This window comes from Penicillium cosmopolitanum, assembly GCF_028827165.1.
Source record: "Penicillium cosmopolitanum strain IBT 29677 chromosome Unknown utg000012l:1.0-3308103.0:1.0-3310761.0, whole genome shotgun sequence".
In the NCBI taxonomy this organism is placed as follows: Eukaryota; Fungi; Ascomycota; class Eurotiomycetes; order Eurotiales; family Aspergillaceae; genus Penicillium; species Penicillium cosmopolitanum.
This window is the reverse complement of record NW_026622682.1, coordinates 1,074,143-1,095,696: the sequence shown is the minus strand read 5'-3', so window position 1 is coordinate 1,095,696 and position 21,554 is coordinate 1,074,143. Positions and strand designations below refer to the sequence as shown.

The following is a 21,554-nucleotide window of genomic DNA, read 5'->3' as shown; positions in this document are numbered from 1 at the left end:
TTGATGAATGGAACTGAATATGCGACATATCGTCAGCTTGTAGAATTTTGGACCAGGCCAGGGATTCCTCTGACCTAAGGATCATGGATATAGATAGATATTTTCCATAGAGGCGACGTCCAATATTAAGGGCTCGTTGAGCCTTGGCAGAGTAGTAGATGCAGGCTGAGGCTATGGGTATCCACCTGATAACTACTAGTACTAGTACTAAAAGACACAAACACTTCTACAGCAGAAACTAAACGAGTGGAAAGAACAAGGTCATTGCATTCAATGAGATAACTTGAACTTCCAATAATTTATAACATAGAGCGGAATGGAAAGTACGGAATAGATCATCTCATCCATCTCATCTTAGTATGGTAGGAACTACATGGCAGGGCAGGGCAGGGCAGGGCAGGGCAGAGTAGAGTATAGTGAGTAGAGTAGAGAAGAGTAGACGAAGCAATTAACACAATAATAATAATACTACTACTACTAAACCCAGAGAGAAAAAATTCTGAATTCAAATTCAATTCAAATGAAAGCATCACAAGATGAAGAGGAGGGATGGTAATCGAGCTGAGCTTTAGAAAAAAAGAAGAAAGAAATGGAGATAGGATAGAGATAGAAAAAAAAACAAACACCCAGCGCCTTTCAAAGCTCAAGTGGAATAGAACAGAACAGAAATAGAAGGCCAGTTCAGTATAAGCTTAAGCCGAAACCCAAGCTAAGCTAAGCTAAGCTCGACCTGGCCTGACTCGACTCAAGTAAACTGACCCATCTCATCATAGCAAAAGATCATTCCGAATATTGATAAACGCCCCAGCGCCGCCCTCGCTGATTTCATTGACTAGCACTTCAGTCTGTTGATAAAGCCTTTCTAGAGCTGCTTCGGAGTTTTTGCCTAGTGAGACTGGTGGAAGGAGGAATTTGGTTAGCAGGGGTGGTCTGTAATACACACAGGGTGGAAGACTCGGCCCGGAGGCTAAGGCTGGGGCTGGGGGCAGGGCAAACTCACCAAGAATAGCCGAATTTAACTCCTCAGCAACAGCAACCCTCCCCTCAGGATCTAGGTAATGACCATGCGGCGACCCCTTCGGATCAGGATAACAAACCAAAGAAAACACCTCATCAAGCATCTTAAGATCAAGACCGTCGTCGCCGGATTGATGGTAATCAAGCCGTAACTGCTGCCCGTACTCCACGGCTTCGGTGAGGAGTTCATTAAAACGTTCGTTTCGTTCGGTGGTCTTGGGACTTTCTTCTGTATCCATGCCCATCCCATCGTCCCACGCGCCGTCATCAAGTTCCATCTCCTGGTCGAAGACGGCGTGCTCGTCTAAACCGGGTGAGGCTGAGCGCCGCCGTTTGGATGCGGATGCTGATACTGGACTCGATGCTGAGAGGAGCAGTTCTTGCGATTTGCGCATCATTTCTATGAATTTGCGGCAGCGGAGTTTGAAGTGTATCTGTGGGTGCTCTTTTAGGACGTCGGCGTAGTATGCGTTTGTGTGCTTTAGGGCTTTGTCGATGTCGCCGTCTAAGATTGCGGCGCGGATTTCTGGGGGGTGTTAGTATGTGGATTGGGATTGGTAGTGGCACTGGGGAGAAAAGGAAGTACTTACTATTCCGATGAACAGCATGATGATCTTCTTCGACCTCATACTTCTTCAACGGCGCACCATGTCCACTTTGCAACGCTGCAGTTTCCGTAGCCACTTCTTGCGCGAATGCATGTGCAGTCTCGACATAACCATCATGGGCTAGGAACTGGGCCACTAATTCCTGCAAAAGTGATGATTCGTCGAGGGGTGGTTGGAGGGTATCCGTGCTTGTGGTGTTGATTTCTGCTTGGATTGATGCTCGTTCATGCTGTAAACGGGTTAGCTCATGCATGAAAAGCACGAATGCATGAACGAATGCCGAAAGCATTTCCAAAACCCTAGCTAGGCCAAGCCTAGTCTAGAGTAAACAGAACAGAAAAAAAAACTCACCTTAACCATTCCATCAATATCAAAAACAAACGGCTCCTGACCAAAATTCGTCCTCAAACAAACAGGCGGCTGTCTTTTCATCCCAACCGAAGGAAAAAGTGAAATCTCCGGCAACCCAGAGAAAGCCGTTCCCAAAAACACGCCATTCTTAGTAAAAAAAGCAGACCGAGTTGAGAAATTCACTCCACAACCCACAGTATCACCAACGCCATAAGTAGGTCCATAACTGCGTCCCTGACCTTGCGATTCGCCAAAGAAGGATTTCCCGTCATCGCCGTGGTAGGCCCATGATTCGGTTTCCCAGCCGGGCAGACGCTCGATTGAGGCCTTGGGACTTGATAGTCCGATTGCTACCATCCTGCAACAAGAGCCGAGATCAGTACGGATTCCACTTGCGCCCGAGGAGGAGGAGGGTGAGGATGAGGTGTTGTTGTTAGTGTTACTGTTGCTGCCACTGCCGTTGCCGCTGACGCTGTTAGTGTTATTATTATGAACTGCATCTGCGGCTGCGGTCAGTGGCAGCGTAGTAGTTGTTCGCACATACCCTTCCTTCGGCTTTGACTCGATCTTGATCTCGAAGTAGTAAATGCCGCATTGTGGTGGCATCGGGTTATCGGCTCTTAGGGCGGCGGCTTCGTGGTCGTTTGTCTTATGCTGTGGTCCTGTGTAGCGCACTTCGAGTCCGTCGCTGGATATCTCGAGGATGTCGTGGCGATCGTCTACGCCCCACTGCGTTGGTAGGGGCATCGGGGTATCGGTAGCTGTGGGCGGTTCCTTCTCGATGATATCATAGGTCATCCCGCGGTGCGAGGGTGCCATGCGAGGTAAGTGGACATTGCTGGATGATGCGGAGAGGGGAGGTTGTTGCAGGTTATTGTTTGAGGTGGAGGTTGTGATAGCTGAGGCCTCGCGCTGTTGAGCTAGTAGCTTTGCTCGGTGGGCGGCGTCGAGGCGGGAGATATAGCGGGAGTCACGGAGGTAGGAGGGGGGTGAAGAAGGGAGGGGAAGAAGAGTCAGGAGGGAGGGCGAAGGATGTGGGATAGTCGGCGGGTCGTAGACTGGCATATTTGCGGGAGAAGGTGGGCAGGGCGTCTGAGGACGTCATGTTCCTCCAAGCGGAGTTCATGTGCATGTCGGCATCCAGGCCGGATAGTGGCCGATGGGGACGGCCGTCGTGGTGAGGGTGAGGGTGAGGGTTGGAGGAGGTTGCAGATGGGTAGGATAGGTTTGGATCGTGGAGGAGGTTGGTCAAGGAGCCTGTTGGAGGGGAGATAGCGGTGCCCGACAGGACGGAGGCGTAGGAGAAGCGGCGTGGTGGGCGGGGGAGATGCTGGTTCCACTGCCACTACCGCTACCGTATGGAGCTCGAGCTCCAGCTCCAGCTCCACCGGGGTAAGGGATATCGGTCATCTCGTTCGTACCCACCCCCGAAATTCGAGTGACGCTCACAATCCCCCTGTTGACGGTTCGTACCTGTTTCGTGCTTGGAACTGAGGGGGTTCTCTGCTGACGTTGCGTGACAAGCGGGTCATCTGGTGACCGGAAGCAGCGTGGCCACGAAGCCGCACGGATAACGCTTGAACGCGGACGAGAATAGAGGAGATCTGTAGAGGACAGTGGAACCTGTCGGAAATAAATTCCTTTCTATTTCTGCTAGGAATAAAAGGACAACAAGAAGACTGGTGTAGTGATCTAATCAAAGACTGCGGGGAAAAGGCCGAAGAAAACGGAGGGGAAGTTCAAGGTGGTAAAGAACTTTAGGAACTTGAACCGTCACGAGGACCCCTCTCCGATCTGGGCGTTTTGTAAACTGCCGTGCATTATTGTGATAGTAAGCAGAGAGTGTGGAAGAAATATGATCGAAATTAGATGAAAGAAAGAGGAAGAAAGAGCTTTTTTGACAAAGGACTGGATCTACTACGACCTCGGGAGTATACTCTTATGGTTGCTGATCTATATCTACGAGTACTCCGAGTCCGCTATTCCCGAGAGCACCACCTGGGCATGTTTGAGTATCATAACTTAGATATTGTTGACAACCAAATTTTGGAAAAAAAGAGAATAAGAAACAATAGTAATAATAGTAGTAATAATAGGTAATCCTTCACCCTTCCCAGCAATCAAACACCGAGTCTCGACATGATAAAATATGATACAGTGAAGTAATAGTAAGACTCCCAAAATGAAGATAATCCAACCCAAGCATGACAGGCTGGGATCATCGACCAAACATAACGAAATCCCATCCAAAACTTCCCTCAAAACGCCAGTTGAACCCTAGATCCGTAACACACAAAGGAAGAAAGAAGAAGGAGAAAGGCCAGACATATGGCGAAAACACAACACACAAGTAAATGCGTAGATGCGTTAGAAGAAAAGAAAAGAGACAGCCAGGGAATCAGGGAAGACAATTCCTCTAGGGCGATCCCCTACATGTTATACACAAAACTCAACCCCCATCAAGCAGCCATCGCAATCGCCGGCGAAGAAGGCTCAACCAAATTAGACGGAGCCGGAGTGACATCACCATCACCTGAGTTACTCTTCTCGCTAGGGACAGCACTGCTACCATTCATTGTATCGGTGCCAGGCGCCGTCAAGGTGGGCTTTGTATCGCTATCACCACTTTCAAGGGCTGTTGTCGTCACTGTACTGCCATCGGCATTTTCTAATTTCGCCAGGGCATGCGTTTTCCATGATGGGAGTTGCCAGAGGATACCGGTGAAAGATCTCAGGCGGAGTGGTTGTTTTTCCCATTTGCGACAGGGAGATCCGGTGCGGTCTAAGGCGCGGAGACCCGCGTTTATGGCGCCGGTGTTGGCTTTTGGTCCTGAGTCGGTGTGCGGCGGCTACTTTGCCCAATTCGCCTTCGTCACTGTTGAAAGTATGTGTTAGCTATGCTTGCGGCAGGTGGTTGTGATTGTTGTTCCGCGCAGGGTTGACTTACAGTCTGGGCTTCTTCTTAGGACCTGGTCGACCTCTTGCTTTCGCGGGCTCTGTTTGGCCATTTGCGCGTTTGTTGCCGGGTTTCGGACCCGGAACGCCCTTCCGGCGTGGTGTGTCGCCTGGAGTTGCGCCGGTGGCTGGTGTTGAGGTCGCGTCCGCTTCGGAAGCATTGTCGGCAGATGATGGACGAGGTACAGGGACTTCGGAGGATGAAGCTGGGGAAGAGTGTTCTTGTTCGATGATCTTGTCGTCGGTGGGGATGGGTGTGGCGGGTTTCCGGTCGGCCGGGTCTAAGAAGCGTTGTAACAGGTCGGGCGACAGTTTCAGTGTGAGGACGAGAGAGTTGACGGGTTTGGCGGCGGCGGCAGCCCGGTTGGAGCGACCGTTTGGAGTGCCGGCGGGCATGATGAAGATGGTGGTATGGCGGGTGGTGGTGGAGATTGGATGGATGAGAAGGGATTGGAATTAGGATGAATGGTGAGAATGACAGGGGTGATTGTGACGTGGTGTTCCACCGCCCGGGGCGTTCAGAGTTGGGGTATTTCAGGGTGGTGGTTGGCAGTTCAGGTGTTGCGATTCAGGGTGAGGCGAAAGTCGAGGGTTGATGGGATGGGGGATGAGATGAGATGATGGATTGAAGATGAGAGGAGGGTAATAGAAGATGGAAATGGGAAAGGGAGGAAGGGAAGGGGGGAAAGGGGGCGAAGTGGACTGGGCCGGAGGCACAAGGCCGTGTGGATGCCATCTCGTCTAAATCTGCGATGGAAAAAAGGTTTCTTTGCTGAATGCCGTTGCGTGGTTCGTTTTGACGAGGATCGCGGTCATGTAATTACGGCGGGTGGTGGGTGGCAGGGTGGTGGGTGACTGCCAGGTGGGTGGCAGGGTGCCAATGTTACCGTATTGTTACACATCACAATACAGATCTATGTTGACTGCCTAGTAGAGTAGATAGTATACAGAGAGTAGGGGGAGAGGAGGGGAGAGTAGAGTATCTAGATACTATAGATATCATGTAGTAGAGTAATAGCACAAGAGATATAACATATATCTATACATGTCTATTGTACTTCCTAGAAGTATACCTATACCCATACCTATACCCCCCAATGTCAGCACTGGCACTCCGCCATCTCCCGGATTCCCCTCGCATTGGCCCGCTTCCATGCTTTTTTTCGTTTTACGCAGGTGTACTTCGTACTCCGTACAGTAATGATATCCATACCCAGTACCAGTACAACAAAGACCTCATTCACTTCATTCACCGCAATTTCTATATTCTATATTCTATATTCTATATTCTATATTCTATATACACTTACACTTACTGGCACCCATATATTCATTCACCTACTACTATCTCGAGTACATACTTGTACCTCTGACTGAGAGAAAAACCTTTCACCCTAGCGTACCAAACTTGAGTTGACTCGTCATCATCATCTGAAACAATCTACAGCTCACAATTCACCCGGAAAATAAATCCCAGAATGTCTACCAGTAGTTGTCTACTCCGCACATGTCTAGACATCGAGAAGAAAACCTTGAAAGTTACTGTACTTGCACACATAATGTCTCCACTTATTTACTCGCTATCTATGCAATGCTGTACTCTATATGACCATCTGAGACCATGAGATACCTCCACATGACGCCCAATCCCTCCCCTTCCTACGTCGACCCAGAGCCAGAGCCAGACCCATCATCCGCCCCAGCATCAACCGCACCCTGCCGCCGCTGAATAACTTCCCCAACAGCCTGCTGCACCCCGGGACTCGACCGCACCCCAGCAAGAACAAGAGCCTCCTGCATTCCCCGTCGCAACCCAGAAACAGTCTCGCGATCACCGCGGAACGGCGCCTGCGCCAACTGAAGCGACCGCGTAGCTTCCAGATCCGTCTGCTGCGCCGTCTGCACCAGCTTAACCACCTGCTGCATCGTTTGCGGAGAGACGCCGTCGTCGCCCCGAGTGGTCTGGGCTTGGCCCTTTGGAGCCATTTGCGAGATGAATATGTGGATTGTTATTGAGACGCGACGCGCGATCGTTAGGACTTGGAATGGGAGGAGGTGGAATGATTGGGCTGGTAGCCAGGCGCTTAGTGTTGGGGGGAGATAGGCTGCTGGCATGAAGACGGCGCGGGGACGGGTGATTAGGGCTAGTTCGAGGACGACCATTGCGGCGAGGGAAAAGAAGCGCCACTATATGGTTACAGTATTAGTATTAGTATCGGTATCGGTATATGTGTTGACCTTGCGACAGTATAATAGGCCGCTGGTGTGTTGTACTTACGTAGCGTCCGAAACCTCCCCACCAGAGCCAGTTCAATACCAGCATAGCCGCCAACGACATCACATACTGCGGCAACACCAGGCGTGTAAGCGAGATCATGAAAAACTCCTGCGTCGTCTTTAACTGGCCTCCCCATTTCAGCGCATCGGGGCCAAAGCGATCATAAGCGAAGCGCTGGACGGGGTCGAGGAGGGTTTCCTCTGCCTGGCGCAATAGCATGAATAGGATATCGGCCCCATCCTGGTGACCGATTTTATCAGGATGATAACGCGCAGCGAGGCGGCGGAACTTGGACTGGATCGTCTTGTCGGTGTCGAAGGGGGTGACGTCCAATAGGGTGTAGTAGTTGCCTGCAACTTGTACTTGGTGGAAGGTTTCGTAGAGGGTGTAGAGGAGGTAGCTGATAATGACGAGGATGAAGATGCGACGGCGATGAAGTTCGAAGCGTGGGGTTTGGGGCATTGGTTTCGGATCACCGGCGCGAATTGTTATGCCATAGTAGAGGCTTTGGAGGAATGATGTGGCGTACTATGTTGTTGTGTTGTGTTAGTAGAGATCATAGTATAGCTCTTGCTCTTGCTCTCCACACATTGATAACACCAAGTAGTCAACTTACGCCGGGTAGCACCGCCCATCCGATGAGAGGGAGAAGCGACATGATCGCAGTGAATTGACCAGCTTAAAAGGTCAACATGAGATGTTGAGGAATCTGGGATTCATTCACAGTATCCCAGCATCGCACGAACAAAAGAGAAAGAGAAAGGGACTGACGCAACAATGTATGTACTGGTGTTGGTGTTGGTCTTCAATGGAGAGTGTCCAGACCCACTGCCAACCCCAAAGGCGGTGAGAGTTCTGCCCAGCGAAGTAGAAAATAATTTTAATTTTGCGACTTCATTTTTGGAGAAGAAGAATATCCCCAACAGCAGATCCTCCCTCCACACACGACAGCTCAATTGCCGGTCTCAATCATGGCTGTCGACGCAATGGATCTGGACAGTTCCCCCGTGGCGACCACGGACGTGGAGCGCAAACGCAAGCACAAGAACAAGGACGCTTCGCCCTCGAAGAAGCGCAAGCAGACCGAGCTCGGTGAAAAGAAGAGCAAGAAGGAGAAATCTAGCAAGGCGACTGGCACCAGCAGCGCTACGACCACTACCGAGTCATCAGGTTCACCATTCTCCCTAATCACCGCTACGATGTATCTCCCACTATCGCCAATCTCTATCTCGCCCACTCACGCCTTGGCCTCGCTGCTCGCAGAGCACCTCTCCCCACTGCTATTGACCTACTACCCCCCACTGAAGGGAATCGTCATGGCCTACTCCAACGCCTCAATCTCCAGCACCAAACCCTCATCCAAACCCCGCCCATCTTCAGACCCGAACCCGAACCCGCAGCCTCTGACACTGGCCCGCACCGCAGACGAGTACGGCGTGCTGTACGTCTACCTGACAGCAACCTTCCTCGTCTTCCGACCGCAGCGCGGCCACATTCTCGAAGGAAGCGTGAACGTGCAGTCAGAGGGATTCCTCGGCGCCGTCATGTTCAACCTTTTCTCCGTCGGTATCGAGCGCAAGCGACTACCGCCTTCTTGGCGCTGGGTCCAACCCGGCGAGGAAGGTGAGAATAACGACCCTACAACCAGTACCGGCACAACAGACGACGAGTCCGGGTCCGGTACCGAGGGTGTTCCTGCGAACTTCGACATCGAGAAAGAACTCTTCCAGCCGACTGCTCTTGCGGCGGAAGAATTGGAGCTCGAAGATGGCGAGGACGAGGATGAAGCGACGGGCCATTTCCAGTCTGTCTCTGGACACCGTGTGCGCGGTAATGTGAAGTTCCGCGTCGTTGATGTCGATGTTATTCCTGGGTCGGATCGGGATCGTGGCTTTTTGAGTGTTGAGGGTACGATGTTGTCTGTTGAGGATGAGGAGAAGCTTTTGCTTGCAGAGCGAGAGGGTCAGTCGCTTCCTCCAGCTTTCTTGTCTACGTCTGCGGCTGCGGCTAAGAGGTCGAATCGGGTTGTTCCGATTTCGATTGAACCTGCTGCGGAGGCGGTTGTTTCTACGGTTGATGTTCATTTGGATCATGAGGTGGATGAGGCCGAGGAGGAGAAGCCTAAGAAGGAGAAGAAAGAAAAGAAGGAGAAGAAGGAGAAAAAGGAGAAGAGTGAGGACAAGGATAAGTCTAAGCGGGATAAGTCGAAGCACAGCAAGAAGAAGAGCAAGGAGTGAAGGGGGGGCAAGATACCTGCATCTGTGATATTTCCATTCCATGTTATTTACATTCGCGGAGGGCGTTCCGGCTAAAAGGATTACTATGTACAGTCATGCAAAGTCTACGTGTATACACTACGTTGCCTATAACGAGTACTCCTACGTGTTTCAGTAGAAGCCCTAGGGTAGCCTTAACCCAAGTAAACCCGAACGTCAATTCAACCTAAGCATAGATAATCACTATAAAAACGGTAACAAAACTTGAACCAAATCAAAATCCATATCCAAACCCCTATCAAACCCCCAAAACATCCACCCCAGAAATAACATCCTTCTTCCCAATCATCCTACCAACCCTCATAAGCGCCGCAACCTTGACCATAACCGGATCAACCCCCATAGTAGCAACCGCAACAACAATCTCCCCCTTAAAATAATACGCCACGAACTTCCCATTCTCCGGTTCCCCAGAGATAAAGATATCATCATACCCGTTCACCGTATTACCAGCATACCTCATCTGCCCTCCGAGCGCAGACCAGAAAATCGGTATAAATTTCTTCGGCTTGAGTTTTCCAGAGCCAGCAGCGTGCGAAATTGAACGAGCAACACTCCGTCCCGAATTCTGCGCTACGTTCCAATGTTCAATGCGTGTGTGTGATCCTCCTCCGCCGGGCCCGGTGTAGGGGAATGTAGCTATATCACCGAGAGCAAAGACCGAGTCCAGTCCCTGAACAGCGAAATTCTCATCCGTCCGAATAGATCCATCTCCTTCAAGTTGAATTGCCTGATTTCCCTTTAAGAAATCCGTCGCGGGACGAACGCCAACGCCTAGAATGACGATATCTGCGGGAATCACGGATCCATCTTTGAGATGGACTGCGGAGACGTTGGAGCCAGAGCCAGAGCCAGAGCTGGCCGAGGCCTTTTCAACAGAAGCACCAAGTATAAACCGAATCCCCGATTTCTCGAGGTTTTTCTGGAAAATGCGTCCTACTTCCGCACCCATGACTCGTTCCATTGGTGCTGATTCCATGCCGATTATCGTGACGGCGTGATTTTGATCTTGGGTGGCGAGTGCGTTTCCTACCTCCATGCCGATGAAGGATGATCCTATAACGACGATTTGCTTTTTGCCGTCATTGCCGCTACCGCTGCTGGTGTTGATATTGGCAATTCCATCTAGGATAGATTTCACATCATCAACATTCCTAAGCGTATAAATATTCTTCACGTCGTCCTCAAAACCCGGCAACGGCAATCGTCGCGGAACACCACCCGTCGCAAGAACGAGTTTAGTATATGAGTACCTCTCCCCCGAAGCCGTGGAGACGGACTTATTGTCAAAGTCGACGGACGTAACTTCCTGAGATAGGATCTCAATGCCGGCATCTTTGTACCATTCTTTCGGGCGGAGGAGGATCTTTGATGGATCGGCGATGAGGGCTTTTGAGAGTTTTGGTCGGTCGATTATTTGGGTTGTTGGTTCTTTTGTTAGGATTGTTATTTTGCCCGTGTATTTGTTTTCGCGGAGGGATTGGGTTAAGCCTATTGTTGCGCTTCCTCTGTTTGCATTGTGGTTTTGTTAGAGATTGAGATTGAGTTAAGATGAATCTTAGGGGTTTTTGTATTACGTACCCTCCAACAACAAGAACCCTCTCATCACTAGAGACGGTGCATTTCGAGACGGGATTTCGGTGTCCGGATTTTATATCTGATTCTTCGGCTTGGATGTAGATGCCGTCGGATTTTTCGAGGATTTCGTATTTGTTTAGCGCATTTAGGGCTGGTGCGTCTTCGACGTCGCCGGTTGTTATGTTGAAGCAGGCTGGGGGAAGGGGTTAGCCAAGTTCTTTTGTCTTCTTCGATTGTTTTTTAATGTCATGAGTAGAGGAGAGCGGAACAAGGCAAAGCCAAATACCACTAGTATAGTATATAGCGCTCTGCTCAGCTCTGCTCAGCCCAGAGAACCAAACTATAATCCCCAAAACAAACGAGAAAAGCCAAGTGTTTCTTTTTTGGCTGTTGAAAAGAAAAGAAAGAACCTACCCCCCATGCCACGGACAAGTAAGTCTCTCACCCTCCAGGACCCCACCCTTCAACGGAGCCCCATAATGCGTGCACCGCGGACTCAAAGCGTGAACAGTTCCATTCTCGGATTTGACGAGGAGGACTTTACCGTCTTCTATTCCTTCGACGTCGACTTCGAGTTTGTCGTGAATGCTAATGTCGTTGAGGGAGGGAATTTTGAGTTTTAGGTAAGTCATTTTGGATTTTGGGGTGGAGGCGTCGGTTGAGGTGGAGAGGTGTCGATGTTCGGTGTGTATGGCTTTTGTTTTGTTGAGGGGGAAATAGGAGGGGGATGATTTTGGTTTTGAGATTAGGCTTAGGCTGGGATTGGGACTGGGATTGGGACTGGGGAGGGCACTGGTAGAGTGGTATTTTCTGAGCAGGGAATGGAATTGCGGTGGGAGGTACTTTTTTTCTTTTTGAATTTGGGAGGGCAGAAGGGGAGGTGTAGCTTTAGCTTTAGCTTGAGCTATAGCTATTGGGGAATGAATGGGTTTAGATGATATAGCCCAAGAGCAATGATATGGCAGTGAGGAAGAGGAAGAGGAGGAAGAAGAAGAGGAAAGAAGAGAAGGGCCCGTTTGAGTTCGAGTCTTCTGCCTCTGACCTTGACCCTGACTCTGCTTCCACGAGTAACAGTAAAAGTAACGCAGACTGACGCCAGAGGTGCCGCTGATTGGCGATGGATGGTGACGCAGACGCAGACGCAGGCGGGGGAGGGGCATTGGGGAATTGGATTGGGGGTGGGAGAACACGGAGAGAAGATCAAGAAATGAGTTAACCTAGGAAGAAGGCATGCAATAATTATTTCCAAGCTGCACCTCAGGTTTTTATCAAGTTTCAATTTAATCTACCTTGAACCCAGGGTGCTCCGGTCGACGGGCTGAATGCGGTGATTGTACTGTGTAGTTCGATACTCGATTGTTTAGTGTTGATCGTGACATCACGGCCAACCAATCAGCGAGGGAATATTGTCAACATTTCCTGTTTGCTGCTTGGCTGATGCGACTACAGTACTACTCGTATGTAGTATAGTATTACGGCCCAAATTAAGGGATTCGGCATAATTTACTAGCATACTCCATGCTATTATTCAAGTTTCTTTCTTCATTCCCGATTATTGCAGAAAAACCATTGACGTAATGACGGAGTGTCGCTACTTAAACTAAGCCTAAGCCTAAGAGAATGAATGCATCGTCACGGTGGAACAGAATGATACATTTCAGAAGAACCCCTGAGAACATTAATTCCTTTCTTATCTTAATATTAATCTTCTCCCCGAAGGTAAGGTCCCTGTCATCCCGCTAAATCGAATCCGATAATTCAATTCTGGTATGGTATGTATGTCGTACTAATACTAGTAATATGTAAAGAATGTCCAGATCCATCATAGGTAGTGTAGATACATCGAAAAAGAATGTGGTAGATAGATACAAAGACCCAATGCACAGCATGGGTCAGTAAGGTGGTGGGTTGGGTTGGGTTGGGTTGGGTTAGGTGTATGATATCCCAAGCCGAGAAGTCCAGTCCAGTCCAGTCCAGTCCCATAGGTAAGTGAGTACCTCCCATCCGAAGGAGTGAATGAGGGATAGGTAGGTAGGTAGGTAGGTAGGCAAGGCAATCCATCAAATTCTCCACTCAGGTTTTTTCGGCGAAGGTTTCTGCTTCTGCTTCTGGGTCTTCTCAACCCGCGATTTCTCCTTGGTCTTCATATTCTTCTTATCCTTCCGCTTCGGAATCTTACTCGGAGACTGCGAAGACAGCTGTAAAAGTTGTGCCTTTGACGAAGCGCGAGTGCGACGCGGACGATATGGTGAATCAGTATTATTAGTACTGTTTTCCTCGGCGTTGTCTGTTGCCGTTGCTGCGAGGCGGGGTGTTGATGTATCGGTGTCGCGTGGTGGGAGGACGGGGGAGGAGGTTTGTGTTAGGTCTACGTAGTCGAAGACTTGGGATGGTGGGGGAGCAGATTGTTGATCTTGATCATGATCCTGTGACTGAGATGCAGAATCCTGGGCCTGGGCCTGCGAAGACCTCTTCCTAGACCTCGTCGAAACAGCCGGCGGCGTCAAAGATTTCAGCAAAGGCGAAGGCGAGTGTGAGTGGTTTCCGATAGCCGGGTCCGAGTCTGGACTGGAATTTGACTCTGGTTCTTGCTGTGCGCTTGTTGGGAGTTGGCGCGAGGAGAGGGAGGGGGAGCGCGAGTGCGAGTGCGAATTGGAGGGCGAGGGCGAGAGGTGCAGACTTGATTCACCGTGTAGAAGGTGGTCTTCGTCAGGGGTAAGGCCGAAATTGAAATCAGGGAGGAGTTCGTCGTCGTTAGGGCCGTCGCCTCCTAGTGTTGGTCTTGTTTCTGCAGCGGCAGTAGCAGGTTGCGCATCAACGACGACTTGGACTTGGACTTCGACGTCGCCTTCGCCTAGTGCAACGCCCGAGTTTGCGCCTTGTTCATTATCGTCGTCATTACCAGACTCATTCTCAGGAGTGTGCAAGCTGGCGAGAAGTGAATTCTGACTCGATTCTGCACTTCCACTTCCGAACTGGTATGACGGAGCGAGGAGAGAATCATTGATACTCGTAATCTGGCGACTAGGCGGAATATGGGATTGATTTATAGATGCCGAAGCGAATGATAATGCCGAACCATCTTGGTTGCTATCGCCCACCATTGACGGTTCACCAATTAGGGTATGGCCCAGCATCGACTGTTGTTCGTCGATGAGGGTGTGGCCTTCTAAGTGACTTTCCTCATCGGCTTCGTTTAGGCGGATTCTGATTCCCGCGCCGGGCGATGATCGCGCGGAGTGCGTGTGCGAGTGGAAACCCGAAAACGAAGGGGATGGTACGGGGACAGAATCACTGTTCTCTTCGTCCGCATCTTCGGTCCTTGGTAGTCTCACGCCACCGGGTGTTTGAACGGATGGCACGTCGGAGGTTCTACCGGGGGTGTTGGGTGAATTGCGTGCGATGCCGGCGCTAGTTACGAACGTGGTGGTACTCGGATTCGGATCATCTAGATCCATCTCCATATCCATATTCATCTCCATATCGACCGGGGGTGCGGACGGTAGCGTTCCCGCTAGATGGGCGTATGGATCTGGCATTGAGTCTTGAACTACAGAGACACTTTGACGAGTGAGCGAATGAAACAGCAAGCGAGTTAATTGACTGACATGCTACCTTCACGAACAACGCGCTTCCCCATTTCAACCGGTTGGTCCTCGTCCTCGTCCTCGGCCTCGGCCTCGTTCTCTAGCTGCGGGGGCCGTAGAAGCTTGGGTTCGCTGAGTTCCGCAAAGGCGAGTTCACGGTATCCGTCGTCCTCGTCCTCATCTTCGTCCATCCCGGGCATTTCGAATCCATCATATAAGCGCGGTTCATCGTCTTCGCCAGCGGCGTCTACCGTTGGTCGACGGTCTCGCAGGGCCAGTCGTACTTTGAGAACGCCGCCGTCGAGAACTTCGTGGACTTCTGCGACTCGGTACTCGGACATTCGGGGTTGCCAGTTTGTTGCTTTGGACATGTCTAATTGTCGGAAGGCGATGATTGATCCGGGTTTGGTTTCGTCTTCGAGAAGGTCCGCGATGGTTGAGGGGTCGGTTGGGAAGATAGGGAGGTCATCGACAGCGGCGGCGGTGGTGGTTTGCTGGTTCTGAAGCTCATGCTCATGCTCATTCTCGTTCCCATTCTCGGCATCAGCGTCATGAGCAGGCTCCTCCTCGTAGTTGAGTTCCATATTACTCTCATCGTAGTCATTGTAACCCTCCTCATAGGCATACCCTTCCTCATCATACTCCTCATCCCCATAATATTCATTGTAGACCTGGATTCGCTGCTTGCGCTTCCGCTTTTCCCCCAGCCCATTCGCTCACGGAGAATCTGGTCCGCCTCCTTATCCCAGCGATTTTTGAACGGGAATGGAGGCGCCGTAAGCTTGATGTCGGTATAAACACACTCGGTCGCGCTGATATCGAGCTTGGATTCCCAATCAACGTCCTCGTCGCCATCGTCATCCTCATCCACCGCAGTCTCCTCAGGCTTTGGAGGCGCCTTTTGCGATGATTTCCGTCGAGAGTTAACGGCGCTTGCCTGTGCAGCTAGCTTTTGGCGCGTTGCTTCTTCGTCCTCTTTGCTCTTGGGGGTACGTACACCCAGGGACCCAAAGAGAAGTCGACGGGAGCTGCCAATGTCGAGAGTCCTTCGGCGAGAAGATTGTTCTTCGGGCTTTTCGTTTTCGTCTTCGGGACTTGCTTCGTTCGTAGTAACAGGCGGGACGTTTTCCTTCTCGGATGTCTCGTCTACAGCGACGCCGCCGGATGAAAGGTCACGAAGCAGCTTTTGACGTCTGGCTTCGAACTCGGCCTGCTCCTGCTGCTTTTTCTCGGCCTTTGAAAGCCTGGGTTTCGCGGGCTCTTCTTTTGACGTCGGTGCAGAGATCATGCTAGACTCATCGAAGTGCCAATCGCCGTTTGCCTTTGTGAATGAGTTCAAGGCCGCAAAGTCAGCCTCGGCGGGAGGAGGCCTAGTTCTTTGAATTTGGATAGACGGCGGCGCAGTTTCTGGCGTGCGTTGCTCTTCTTCGTGCGGATGGACCCTTCGCCGGGAGGGGCCATGACGTGGGCCTTTTTCAGGGAGACTTTCTCTTCCTCGCCCTCGCCCTCGGAGTCGGAAGAGTCATCGGAGCTTGAATCGGAGCTGGAGTCGGAGCTTGAATCGGAGGAGTCGGATGAGGCATCTGACATTTCCTCGTCCGAGGAGTCGGAATCAGAGTCAGAACTGGACGCGACGCTGGACTGAGCCTCAGACTCGGAAGATTCAGCTGCGCTCTTCTCGACTTGCGAGGGATTGAGAGGGGCTTCGCCTTCGCCGCCCTGACTGAACCTAACAGCCTTGGAACTGCGTGGAGAAAACTCATCCACACGAGAGCGTTTGCTAGAAAGAGACGAAGCACCCGCCACCGATCCTCGACGCAAACTATCCGCCGAAGAAGGCCTCTTATCCACCAGACTGGAGCGTAGTGCGGGACCAGTACCGGGGATAGCAGGATTAGCGAGTTGGCCATGATTTCGAATATCAATGAACTGAGACGCAGGTTCTTCGAAATCTGCTTTCAAAGCTTTAAGTTCACTCTCCAGCTCTGCCTCTTCGGGTTCAGAGATGTCCCCGTCCGCATCCGCATCGCTATCCTCCTCATCCACAGAGTCACGGTCATGGCCATGATCAATCGGGTGCCGAATGACAGTCCCCATCTCAGAGACTTCCTGATCAGCCGGCAAAATGGAGAGTTCTTTCCCGAAGCCCGCATTCGGCGGCAGCCATTCGCCATCGCCTTCTTCATCGGCATTCACTTCTTCTTCCTCATTCTCATTCGCATACCCAGGACCCCCTCCCAGCCCGAGAAGACAGTGCGTCGCTTCTTGCGCGGGGGGATAGTGATGGTCGGTCTGGTCGCGGTACTCCGTTTAGAAAACGGGGAGCCGAAGGGAACACCATCAATTAGGTGTCTTCCTTCGGGGGTGATTTGATGACGACCGCATAATCTTCTAGCGCGTAGATCTGCGAGTTCCAAAGATCGAATTCTGCGTTGCGTTAGCCGACAGCTCTCGACAAGAATACATACACACAGAGGGAGGGAGGGGAGAGAGGGAATATTGGGCAGTATTGGGGCAGACTCGACTTGACTTACACAACTTCATCTCCATCCCGAAGTAACGCCCCAATCTCCATAAAATGAAGACACTCCGACCCATCAACTTCAACAACATAATCCTCCAACCCCCACGTCCCGCTAAACTCCGGGTCAAGGTCAAACATACTCGGCTCCGTCTCCAGCGGGACAACATCATTTACATCTTCTAACAATTGCGCGACCGTGTATCCGCCGACGCCGCTACCCCCTGCGCCTGCGCCTGCGAGCGCTAGGTGCGGAGTTCGGGTTGACGCGATTGCGCCGCGCTGGTGCGCGTAGCTATTTCCGATTCCATTTCCAGCGGACCCAGAACCGGGGCTCGCCGTTGTTGTCCAGAGGATGCGCGTGATGGGGAGCCCGTGTCGGGAGATTACGAGGTGGAGGCGCATTGTATGTAGATGGTGATGCGACGTGACGTTTGACGTCTTGGTGGTGAATCAGAGCATTGGGTCGGAGAATCGGGGAGGTAAGAATTTCAACTTCGATTTCGATTTCAATTCAGGTGAGCTTGGTTTGACCTTGGTCGGGGTCGCGGCTTGGTATTGTTATTGTTTTGCTATTGATTATCGCGAATCGGAGGAGTAAAAGAGGGGGTGTGACTGCTTGATCGGGGCAAAATTCGATAGTGCTTTTTTTTCAGCACTCGATTTTTGGGTTTCTTTGTTCGTTTTGCCCGGGGTCTTGCCCGGGGGTTGGATATGATTGGAAGGGGTGTATGGTGTATCTGGTGAGAATGTGGTTCGTGTTTTGTTCGTGTTATATTTGTGTGTCTGTGTGTTGTGGTGGTGATTTCCCAGGACACGCGACCTGGTTGAAGGTTGAAGATGGAGAAGTTCACGTTGGACGAGGATGGGCCGAGCAGAAGAAGCAGCGCCGACGCAGCTAAGAGAGCTTGGGGCGGGCTAACCGCTTTGGGACGGATCGGCGGAGTAGAACTGCACGAGGGAATGATCAATATATGTGATATGATATGATGGGTTGAACTGGTTTGGTTGGGATGAACTGCAGTGAGAAATAGAGAATTGTACTTTTCAACAGTAATTTGTGTATAATACTCCATCTTCAACCCTGACACGGGGTTACCAAAATAGGCCATCTACATAGGAACGTCATCCGTGCCTGACGGGCCTAACCTAACGGCCTAACCTAAAGAACACGCTATTACTAGTACGTACTGGTCATATCATATCCTTCAGTAAACATAATCTCGTCCATTAAATGTTCTATGTAATTCTTCTCGTGTCCGACTGAAAAAGCGGTGACCCTTCAACAGAATGCAAGGAAAAAGAAAAGAAAAAAAAGAAAAAACCAATAATAGCCCACTTGGTTCTAACCGTAGGGTATCAAATATGCAATCACGGAAGATGGGATGCGATCTGTCATTTTGGCCACTATATTTGACCAATATAGTATGCATGTGTGGGTGGGTATAGGTATAGGTATAAGTGATTTTGGCCTGGCCCGGCCTGGCCAAGCCAAGCCAGTCCACTACTGTCACAACCATCAACGCTGTCCTTCCGAACTGCGCGGAACAGGTTTTCGACTGGGCACACCAAGATTCATCGGGCGCGCATGACTCTGAGAAGTCTGTCTCTGCGCCACACCACCCACTGGCTGTTGCTGCTGATTCTCCGCAACAGGCTGATAAACAGGCGGACTCTCCTCATCCACAGGATTCCGCGTGACTTTAACCGTACTCTGAGATCGGCGCACCGGGGAAGTCGGAGGGGATCCGGAATTCGACTCGGGCGGGGTCGTAGGTAGCATATCAAAGGATTCGGACGAGGACCGGCCATCACGACTAATCGTATCGCGTCGTGCCGGCGCCGGTGTCACCACGAACCCCTCAGCCGCCGGACCCTTGCCAGTCTGGACTGGGGATTTACCATCAGTTCCTGGTTCCACGGAGCTTCGGGAGGAGGTGGAGGCGTCTGGTGGGTGATACTCGCGACGTGGTCCATCCACCGGGGCTAGATTATCTGCCATGGCATCCTCGTAGCTTGGGGGTGCGTCGTCGTAGACGGCTCCGGCGTCTGCGGGGACGGGTTCGCCTTCTGGTCTCGGGGGCATTGGGGGTCTGCTGGGTTGTTCGGTGGAGGTTGGCCAGGAGGGTCGGGGTGTGATTTTGGTGGGTGATGGTTGGAGTTTGGCGGCTGCCATTGCGTCTAGGAGGGCTTGGGGTGGTGCGATTCCAGAGTAGACCTTGACGGGCATTCGAAGGGGTAGAACGATGAGTTGGGGCTGTGGGATATTAGCCAAAAAGGATGCCGAGGGGGGTGGGAGAGGGAGTATAGCGCACCTTCATATCCCCAGGAGTGCCGTGCATTAATCCAATGCGGATTTCCAGCTCATATCTTCTCTCAATGTTGCAGGTCTCGAATGATGGAGCTACCGAGTTTGGTAAAGGGAGGTTGTTCCATAGTGTTGGGTCGATGTTCCAGTCGGTTCCGGGCGCATCGCTGGTACTCCCCAATGCGATGTTCATGTTACTACGGCTCACAATCACCCAAGAGCCGATCTCTTCGCGGGTAAGATCATGGGCGACAATCTTTGTGAACGAGATCAGTTCGATCTGCAGCATTTGAAGATAGATGCGATCGGGTGATTCGGTTAGTTTTTTCAGTATCAGACGAAGTGGCACTGGTTCATTGCATGTTAAGATCGAAGGATTTGGGAGACGAGCATCCAGCGTCACCTTTGGAGGCTCGGTAAGGCCATCCTTGAGAGAGCTGGTAGTTCTTGAGAAAATACTCTTCTTCTTGTTATTATTTGGGGGTTTTGAGAATTGGTGTTTTCGTCGGGCATAGGTCTCTTCGTTAGGGTTTCCGGTTCTCGGCGGTTCAATCGGTAGGAAGTTCAATGGTATGATCTATCGGGGGAGGGTCAGCGTTGGTCGGGGCAACCTTGGGGGCGATCCACTGGGATCGACATCGGTATCGTAATGGTGGTGGAACCTACAGCTCGAATATTCTCTTTGTAGAATTGTGGGCGGATGACTGTGACTTTGACGAAGTATTTGATATCCGCCATGCCAGAAAATCCACTTAAGCTTGGCGGAAGGGTCTTTTTCACATGGCGGTTGGTGTCGCGGGCCATTTCGACTTTGTAGCCGGTGAAGTTGAGGTTGGTGAGCATACTATTGTGGGTATTGCAGGCATTATTGAAAGGGAACTGGTGGATATCAGCGGAGGCTCTTCACTATGAGCATCTGGGGGCATTGGGGGGCATTTATACCTTGAATTGGAAGGGATATTCATAAGAGCCCGGGGCAAAAGTGTAGGAAGTGGCGGGTTGTCCGGTTTGCATGACTGCCGCGGTGGGAAAAACGGTCGCAACTTTGTACAAGATCTGCGATAAATTAGACACAGCTTCCATGGGTTCTGGAGAGATAATTTCACCCTGGGGCAAGCTTACCTTGTGATGCTCCAGCTCCGTGCGCTTCTTATCCGAATTCACATTCTGCGGGTTCCGAGCTCCCGAGAGTCGCGTTCGACTCTCTCCTTCCAGCTTGACTTGAATACCTCCAATGGCGGCTTCGGTCGGCAGGTGGAGGACAACCCTGCCAGAGAGAAAGTCGAGATTGGTATAGTGTTTGTGTTGGCTATCGAGCAAGATCGTCGCCGTAGCGGCCATGACGGCGGGCGCTCGGGGGTCCGGGGGTCCGGGTTCGGTATTCTTTCGTACAGATCGATGGGGGCGCGAAGGGATTGCAAGTAGAATGGGGTATAATGGATGGCGAGCAGTATCAATTGGCGGTGGAGAGACAACGCCAAAGGAGGGGGAGGGGAGAAGGTGAGGTGGAAGAGGCAGAATGGAGATGGAGATGGAGGGGATTAAATGCAGAGCCCGGAATGACGTTTTGGGGCAGGCGCAGATCAACTGACTGCGCTGCACAGCTTTACTTTGTACTGTCGTTTAGGCAGTGGCAGACCCTGATAGGATCAGTAAATGTTAATTCTAATTAATGTTAATGCTAATGCTAATGCTAAACACTCATGCTCATGTATGACTGCGCCTCGCTCAGCCACAACAAAGTAACCCTGGAACGTGAAGTACCGAAATACTGAAACAGGTTGGGTGATCTCATAGATACTTCTAATGCTTCGCTTCTCATAAGGCTGGCACTGGAGGGAAAAAGAAGATTCGACAGTGGGTCATAGGCGTACTCGTAGTGGACTGCGAAGAACTATCGGGATCGGTTAATCTAAACCGAGTTTTCAAGCACAATACAGTATTTGCAAAATACCCTAACTGAAAAAAAAGAAAAAAAGATTGGCATCTCCAGGCACCAGAATTCCCCCGCCAACACCACAACAACACTCTGCTAGTGGGACCTCGAACTCGGAATAGGCATCACTTGAACCCTA

At 51.1% G+C, this 21,554-nt stretch overlaps 7 protein-coding genes across 7 annotated transcripts; 1 reads left to right on the top strand and 6 right to left on the bottom strand.

The window, feature by feature from the left end:
• Positions 1–767: 767 nt before the first annotated feature.
• On the bottom strand, positions 768–3,041 carry N7509_013190 (uncharacterized protein; the record flags this gene model as incomplete). The annotated part of the gene is made up of 4 exons (XM_056637827.1): positions 768–1,543; positions 1,608–1,854; positions 1,977–2,448; positions 2,521–3,041. 4 exons carry the CDS (start codon positions 3,039–3,041, stop codon positions 768–770), a joined length of 2,016 nt encoding a protein of 671 aa, XP_056481334.1.
• A 1,394-nt stretch (positions 3,042–4,435) lies between these two features.
• N7509_013189 (uncharacterized protein) lies at positions 4,436–5,327 on the bottom strand (the record flags this gene model as incomplete). The annotated part of the gene is made up of 3 exons (XM_056637826.1): positions 4,436–4,806; positions 4,844–4,851; positions 4,924–5,327. 3 exons carry the CDS (start codon positions 5,325–5,327, stop codon positions 4,436–4,438), a joined length of 783 nt encoding a protein of 260 aa, XP_056481333.1.
• Positions 5,328–6,590: 1,263 nt separating this feature from the next.
• On the bottom strand, positions 6,591–7,867 carry N7509_013188 (J domain-containing protein; the record flags this gene model as incomplete). Its single annotated transcript, XM_056637825.1, has 3 exons — positions 6,591–7,118; positions 7,210–7,737; positions 7,826–7,867. 3 exons carry the CDS (start codon positions 7,865–7,867, stop codon positions 6,591–6,593), a joined length of 1,098 nt encoding a protein of 365 aa, XP_056481332.1.
• Positions 7,868–8,180: 313 nt separating this feature from the next.
• Positions 8,181–9,446, top strand: N7509_013187 (DNA-directed RNA polymerase I subunit RPA43; the record flags this gene model as incomplete). The annotated part of the gene is made up of 1 exon (XM_056637824.1): positions 8,181–9,446. The coding sequence occupies one exon, from the start codon at positions 8,181–8,183 to the stop codon at positions 9,444–9,446; it is 1,266 nt and encodes a 421-aa protein (XP_056481331.1).
• A 277-nt stretch (positions 9,447–9,723) lies between these two features.
• Positions 9,724–11,695, bottom strand: nfr1 (putative AIF-like mitochondrial oxidoreductase (Nfrl); the record flags this gene model as incomplete). Its single annotated transcript, XM_056637823.1, has 3 exons — positions 9,724–10,993; positions 11,067–11,256; positions 11,494–11,695. The coding sequence occupies 3 exons, from the start codon at positions 11,693–11,695 to the stop codon at positions 9,724–9,726; spliced, it is 1,662 nt and encodes a 553-aa protein (XP_056481330.1).
• A 1,428-nt stretch (positions 11,696–13,123) lies between these two features.
• Positions 13,124–17,576, bottom strand: N7509_013185 (uncharacterized protein; the record flags this gene model as incomplete). The annotated part of the gene is made up of 6 exons (XM_056637822.1): positions 13,124–14,624; positions 14,672–15,278; positions 15,371–16,020; positions 16,092–16,830; positions 16,875–17,077; positions 17,185–17,576. The coding sequence occupies 6 exons, from the start codon at positions 17,574–17,576 to the stop codon at positions 13,124–13,126; spliced, it is 4,092 nt and encodes a 1,363-aa protein (XP_056481329.1).
• A 1,114-nt stretch (positions 17,577–18,690) lies between these two features.
• On the bottom strand, positions 18,691–20,820 carry N7509_013184 (arrestin (or S-antigen), N-terminal domain protein; the record flags this gene model as incomplete). The annotated part of the gene is made up of 5 exons (XM_056637821.1): positions 18,691–19,428; positions 19,487–20,056; positions 20,146–20,358; positions 20,422–20,535; positions 20,602–20,820. The coding sequence occupies 5 exons, from the start codon at positions 20,818–20,820 to the stop codon at positions 18,691–18,693; spliced, it is 1,854 nt and encodes a 617-aa protein (XP_056481328.1).
• Between the last annotated feature and the right edge of the window lie 734 nt (positions 20,821–21,554).